The sequence below is a fragment of the Grammomys surdaster genome, unplaced genomic scaffold (genome assembly GCF_004785775.1).
Source record: "Grammomys surdaster isolate TR1022 unplaced genomic scaffold, NIH_TR_1.0 126531, whole genome shotgun sequence".
NCBI lineage: Eukaryota > Metazoa > Chordata > Mammalia > Rodentia > Muridae > Grammomys > Grammomys surdaster.
Window position 1 is genome coordinate 3038469 of NW_021621323.1, and position 7285 is coordinate 3045753.

At 38.3% G+C, this 7285-nt stretch overlaps 1 protein-coding gene across 1 annotated transcript in view; it reads right to left on the reverse strand.

The window, feature by feature from the left end:
* The window catches only part of Stpg2 (sperm tail PG-rich repeat containing 2), a 403074-nt gene extending 396165 nt beyond the window's left edge, over positions 1-6909 (reverse strand). Inside the window, exons 1-2 of the mRNA XM_028760343.1 lie at positions 6801-6909; positions 880-992 (exon numbers count right to left, since the gene is read on the reverse strand). Of these exons, the coding sequence (XP_028616176.1) occupies positions 880-992; positions 6801-6909 (222 nt within the window). The remainder of the gene's footprint in view (positions 1-879; positions 993-6800) is intronic.
* Positions 6910-7285: the final 376 nt, after the last annotated feature.

The following is a 7285-nucleotide window of genomic DNA, read 5'->3' on the forward strand; positions in this document are numbered from 1 at the left end:
AAGAAAGAAAGAAAGAAAGAAAGAAAGAAAGAAAGAAAGAAAGAAAGAAAGAGAAACCTCATTCCACTGCTGCCTACATACTACATATTGTGACCATTTGTACAATTTTCTGACATCATAATCCATTCAAGAATCCCATTCTGCTATCCTGTGGACCACTGAAACATAAAACCATGTTTTATATCATATAGTAGATACAGAATAATGTCTTAGTTAGGGTTTTACTAGTGTAAACAAACACCATAACCAAGGCAACTCTTATAAGGACAACGTTGGGGCTGGCTTATATATTCAGAGATTTAGTTCATTATCATCAAGACAGGAACATGGCAGCATGCAGACAACGTGGTGCAGGAGGAGCTGAGAGTTCTACATGTTTATCTGCAGGCCTCTAAGAAAAGACTGACTCCCATGCAGCTAGGATGAGGGTTTTAAAGCCCACACCAACAGTGACACACCTACTCCAACAAGGTCACACATCCTAATAGTGCCACTTCCTGACCCATGCATATACAAACTATCACAAATAATGAAAAGCACACAGACAATCAACAGCAAGTACATTTACATTATATTATTGAATTATGAAAACACAGATTTAAAAGAGAAAGATATGGAAGAGGGAAATAAAACACAGGAAGTAGCACTTTATTATTTATTACTGAAACAAGAAACATGCATTTTTTGTCTGATTTCTACTGGTGTTTTAACCTAAGATTAGTCTTGAACTTACAATTACTAGGGTTATAAATTTGTGCCACAGTATACCCTAAGTTAGCTTTGGACTTTCAATGCTGGCATTATAAATGTGTGTCACTGCATCTGGTTAAGAAAACATGGCTGCCATTAACTCAGCCAATCATAACGTTATGCACACACCTGTGCTTGTGATACGTTGTAGTGCGCTGGACCTGGAACCGCTTCTCCAGGGTCAGAGGAGACAACATAAGCGCTCTTTTTGGAAGTCAAAGAAAGAAACGGTGCATAGCAACCTATAAAAGATAAAAAAAAAAAAAATCACTACATGGACAGGTAACATTAGATCAGAGAGATTTCTGAGAAAATATTCTCAGAACATATATAATCATTTAGCACTCTCAGGATTACAACTATATTTTCAGAATTAGTATCTATTCACACAAGTTATTACATTTTTAAAATTCTCATGTAAGATGACAATTGCTAATTGTCTATTAAAGATAAGACCCTATAGGAGTGAACTTACTAAACAACAAAAAATATGTGTGTGTGTATGTGTGTATGAGTTTGTTGTCTGCATGTGCACATATGTGTGTCTACGTGTGCTGACTTGTACAGTGTATGGAAGCGAGAGGTCAACATCAGGTGCCTTCCCCCATGCCTTTCCAGCTTATTCTTTGAGACAGCCTCTCATTGATCCTGGAACTTTTCAAATGGTAACTAGACTAGCTTGCCAGTGTATCCCCTCTTCCATTCTCTGGCCCAGGCCTACTCCTGCATTTGGATTACAGAACCACACAGCTGTGGTTGACTGTAGGTGGGTGATGGGATACTAACTCAGATGCTGATTGATGCCTATGCACCAAGCACCATAGCCACTGAGCTGCTTCTCCAGCCTTTTTCACCTTCTAATCATATGTGACAGTTATAGTTTTTTGTTTGTTTGTTTGTTTGTTTTTGTTTTTCGAGATAGGGTTTTTCTGTGTAGCTCTGGCTGTCCTGGAACTCACTCTGTAGACCAGGCTGGCCTCGAACTCCATATGTGACAGTTATAATTAGCTGGTCAAACAATTAATCTACCAAAGGCCACTGATTTGTGATTTTAAATAGCAAGTTACATATATATATATATATATATATATATATATATATATATATATATAATAGGTGACATATATTAGGTATGTAAATAAAGTTATAGACATTGCTAAAGATATATCTCAGTGACAGAGCACCTACCTAGGATGCACCAAAGGGGGGAGGAAGGAGGGGAAGAGAGACAGAGAGAGATAGAGAGAGACAGAGAGAGAGAACACAGATGGAGAGATTTTAAACCAGATTGGCAAGTTATTGATGATGCTTTGGCGCAAGTTGGTGCTCAGAAAATATTTCTTGATTGCCTAATTCTAAACAAAAGTTTACAAATCCATGATATAAACTTCATCGGAACAAGGAAATTTGGAACTAGACAAATTTGGATAGCAGATGTGGGTAGCCTACTAAACTCATTTTAAGAAGGTAAAAAGGGGGCATCATAATATATTCATTCTTCATATTATTGATGTTAGAGTATATAACAAATATGTGTGGCTTTAAACTCTGTATATAAAAGAAATGGGCAATGAAGAAGAAATCTAGTATTCATAAAATCTTCATTGGAATTTTTCAAAATTAATCACACAGAATCTTCTCTTACAGTGCTCAAGTACACATGGAGTTATAAATACAAGAAAAAACACAAGAAAATAAAAACAGTTTTAACGACAATTTTCACACAGAAAGGTCCTCTTCTGCTTTATTTATAACTGTGTACTAATGTTTATATGTTTCTCAGAATTTGCAGCTGGTCTGGTTTTCCCCAATCATTGATTCTCAAGTGCTAAAACTAGAGTAATTCCATACAACCAGGATGATTGATGACCTTATTACAATATTCTGTTTTTGCAGTACAGTGTGTGAAGGTGTGTCTCTGTGTATTCAATTGTTCATTCTGCACTGGCAGAGAGTTAAATACTGGCAGGATCTTGGTACTGTCATTTCTATAGGCCATCATCTGTCTCATATTATGTAAATATTTGTTCTTCCTTATTGGCAGATGGATGGACCAGAGCAGAGCAGAGTGGTAGGACTGGCCACATGATGGAGTGTAATGGCAAGATTATTGGGGTTAGAGTAGCTGGAAGATGTCTCCAGCTGAAAGACCTAAGCTTTAAAATATTTTTTAAAACTTCTGTGTTGTTACTTATATCACTGGCAGGTATAAGATAGTCTGGCAATATTCTTTACAACCAACAATAAAGTATAGCTGGCTTTCTATATTATGCATTTTGTTAGTCATTCAAAATACTGAATATTTTGTATACTATATTATGTATTCTATAAGCTTGCATGATAAAGAAAGTACAGTAATTAGACAAAAACCTGATTTCAAATGATGGAGAAATTAAGTAAAGACAATTTTCATACTATCTATGCTGCCAATGTCTAAGGTCCAAAAACAAGTGTAGAAGAGGTCTCCATGGGATTCACATTAGTAGAGTTTGATTTGGTTGGTATATAAATAAGCTGACATATGAAATGTCACCTTATAATGATAAATCAAACTGACAGAAAAGTGAAATTAAGAGCATGGGAGAACAAAAGATTTAAAAGGAATGAGTTCAGTTTGGGATATACTGAGTTTGATGTGCCAACAGCAAAAGATAAATCAAACTGGCACAAAGCAATAAAAGTCCATTCTACAAAAGAAGGTGTCCAGTATGTGATGAAAAAACAAGTTATGCAGCCACAACGACAGCCACAAAGCAAAGGGCGTTCTTCACATATAAAACAATGAGGTCACTGAAACAGGCATTCATCTGCAGGGACACCAGTCTACACAGCAATCAGATGTGCATTAATTATCTAAACCTATGTCCCAGCTGCATTCCCTGATATGTGCATTCCCTATACACTGACTAGCTAGTACAATAAAAACCTTCTCGTCAGCATACACATACAGGTGCATCTATAGGACCACTGATCTATAGAATCTCCATCTACCCTGTTCTGGTAGAAGATAAAACTTCTCCTTCAAAGAAGAAATCTACAAAGGAAATATTTAGGAGATGTTATTGTCCAGCTTAGTTGACTGATACATATTTCATATAGATACCCAACATAGAGCTAATGTTGGGTGCTGTTCATTTTGCAAATACATTTAAAAAGTAATGAAATACTCCTGATGCCATACCAGGATAGACGCGTATTTTTAAAAGAACATGTCTTCTCATGTGATAAGATGGCAGGTAGCTGCTTTTATACTGGGCTACCTGTCCTTAGAGAAATTTCTGTTTTGAGGAGATATGCTTCCTTCTCAGATTAGTTGTAAGAAAGCAAGACAGAGCTCTTTTTTTCCTGTGGAATTTGAATATCCATTCTCTTTCCCACTATGAAAGCACAGCAGCTAAATCCTGATCCACTCAGATTGCAAATCTTAGATTATTCCCAATCAAATGACTTAAAACCAAGGCTATCAATTAGTATATTAAATAGGAGAATGTGGAGCTAGTATACTGAAGGTCTGGCTAAGTAAGATCAAGAGGAAAAAGGAGACTACTAGGTTGAGACTATCCTAATGCTACAAAATCTGTTCCTCTTGTGAGGCTTGCTGTAACAGTTAGGTTATACAAAGTCCCACCATCTTTCCTACCCACATCAGACTCTTAACATATACCTGATCTATCATTGAAATAGATGGACACCTCTGCACAGTCCAGCGAATTACCTATTATAAAGACACATGAAATAGCATGGTAGCTGCTTTTAAATTATCTCACCAAGAAATCTAGCAAAGAAATGCACAGAAACACCTGTTCCATCAATTATAAACATGCTTTCATGAATAGCGCACACACACACACACACACACACACACACATATCCACATCTCAGAGTTCCCAAGCGCAGAATTTCTAGATTTGCTTCAAAGGTGAACAAAGTATAATCCTTTAAGTTAGTATACGGGGCTGACTTCATCCTACATATTACCCTTTATTAAGAAAAGCCATAGGGTTTTGGTGAAGGGGTTGGTGTGTGTGTGTGTGTGTGTGTGTGTGTGTGTGTGTATACATGTGGAAGACAGATGACAACTTGTAAAAAGTCAGTTATTAAGCTCAAGTCATCTTTTAATGTGTTCCATTAGTTTATACTTTACTACAAGGTATTTTTCACTAAGAACATTGTTTTATTGGGTTGAAAACTAAGAACAGAGTAAATATCATGATTCTGCTCTCAAGTAGTTTACATTTTAGTGGGGCTTTCGTGTGTGTGTGTGTGTGTGTGTGTGTGTGTGTGTGTGTGTTGTAGAGTCAAAGTGCTACCAAAAAAAGTTACCTTAGCCAGAATGGGGAAAAATAAGAATAGTCAGAGAGTTTTATTTCACTTGAATACCAAGAATAAACAGGAACAAGGAGGCAGATAGATACTGGGCACATGTATTAGCAGATACAAAAGCACATAAGTGACAAAGAAAGATCTTAATATTATCAAGTTAGAACGGCTGAACGCATAGGAGCATGTACGGGCATTTGGAAAGATCAGATTAAATGGAACACAAGACCAGGGATGAGAACATAAAGAAATCCACTGCCACTGAAGAGTTCAGATTTTTAACTCTGCTGTTACAAAAATATATTTTTGTTTTTGAAATAATGTATGTTTTTTTAAAACATACTGCTAAACACAAAATGAAAGACACATTAAGACACTGAGATAGAAACAACGTGCTATTGCTTTAAGAAAAAATAGTTAGGACTTGTGTTAAGTTGGGTAGGTATGAAGAGGGGAAGAACTTCTGAGAGACTGTGAACATATAACCAGTGGTCTTAAAGGCCAAGAGAAATGGCCAGGCAAAAAAAGCAAGCTAGAGTCCTAAAGCTTAGAGCAGGGATGTCCATAAAACCTGACTTTAAGCCAGACTTTAAGCCAGTAGGAAACTTAGAGACATAAGACATTTCTATATCTATAAAAAATCTCATTGGGAGTGGCTGAATATAAATAGTAATTGAAGTTATAGATATGAATAAGAAAGTACAATGAGCAAAGCAACGAGAAAAGATGTAAAGTTTGGTATCTTTTAAATTTAGCTATGCATGGTTAGTAAGGAAATAAAAAAATGACTCCTGGCTTCAGCATCGAATCATGTGTCAGGTACTGAACAGCAGGAAAAATGACCTGGAAAGCAGCAAAGAAAAATGGTCAGCTATTCCAAAATAAAGGACAAAAAAGCATCATAGGTGTGCCCATCGTAGGTGGTCACAGGTAAACACTAACATGTTTATACCAGCTCAACAGTAGTTGGCATAGGTACCAAAAATGCTGTGGACAGACGCTGAAAAGATGTAAAATTTGAGATTTGAAACACAAACAGAATTTTACCAATGTCCAGAGAAACTTCAACTAACCATAATCGAACAGGGGTGTAAACGGAGTACTTACTCCTGGAACTTTAAGGGGGTTGGGAGATAGGGAGTATTTTATATCTACTGAAAATTCAGGTTTACAAAAGAACCATTATAATTTGGGTGGTATTAAACTAAAAAAAAAAAAAAAATCAGAACTTTAAAGGCAAAGAGCAAATTAGAAATATTTATTAAAAGTTGGACCTAATTCACAAACCGAAAAAAATAAGAAAAGCAAATAGCTACTTAAATTATCAGTCCCTAGGTCACCTCTGAAGACTATAACTTTTCACAGAATATACAAAGAGGTTCTCAGTAAGTATAAAGGCAGGGATGGTCAGATAATTTCACTCTTAGAGGGACAAATGAGGGGTGAAGGAGAGGTGGAACCTATCTGTCAGTGATAATACAAAATAGAAATATCCAAAATTACATCGTAGTAAATAAATCTGATTAAAGTGTATGCAGAAGCAAGTACACAGACTTGTATTTCAGTCAACAGAACCAAGGAATCAAAATCCTAGTTCTAGTGTTGTCTCTGCCTGCGACATGTTTTGTTACATTTCGGAAAAGTGGTCCTTTCTTGACTTTGCGTTTAACTCGTAAGGGCAGGCTGAAGGCGGGCTGTCTGTCACAGGAAGCTGGCCATCAGCATCTTACCTGTGGCCCGCTGCTTAAGAAAAGGTACCTGGTAGGTCCCAGGACCCACGTGCTCCTCGGTGCTGCCGCGGTTGGCCAAGTCGGGCCAGCGCGGAGCACGGTCGTACATAGTGATGAGGGGCGGGGCTCACGGGGCCAGAAAAACTAGACAGGCGCTCGCAGGAGGCCTGCGTCGTCCCTACACGCGGAGCTAGTGTGCGAGCTGCATGCTGACTTGCTCAATGGCGTCAGCGTTCCCCCGGGTCCTCTGGCACAGAGGTAAAGTGGAGAGGACAGCGACCAGAGTCGCCGCCTGCCAGAGTTCAACTCAGCACGCACGCGCCACTCCAGAAAAGTGGCTTAGCCACCAGAGCTTCCGGCTCTGACTCCGCCCACTCCTCTCCTCCCGGAAGCCCTGGGAGGGCGGAGGCGGGCAGGACTCTAGTCCGTAGGTGCATTTCCGGTCCTGCCCCCGGAGTATTTCCGGTCAAGCGCTCAGAACCGGG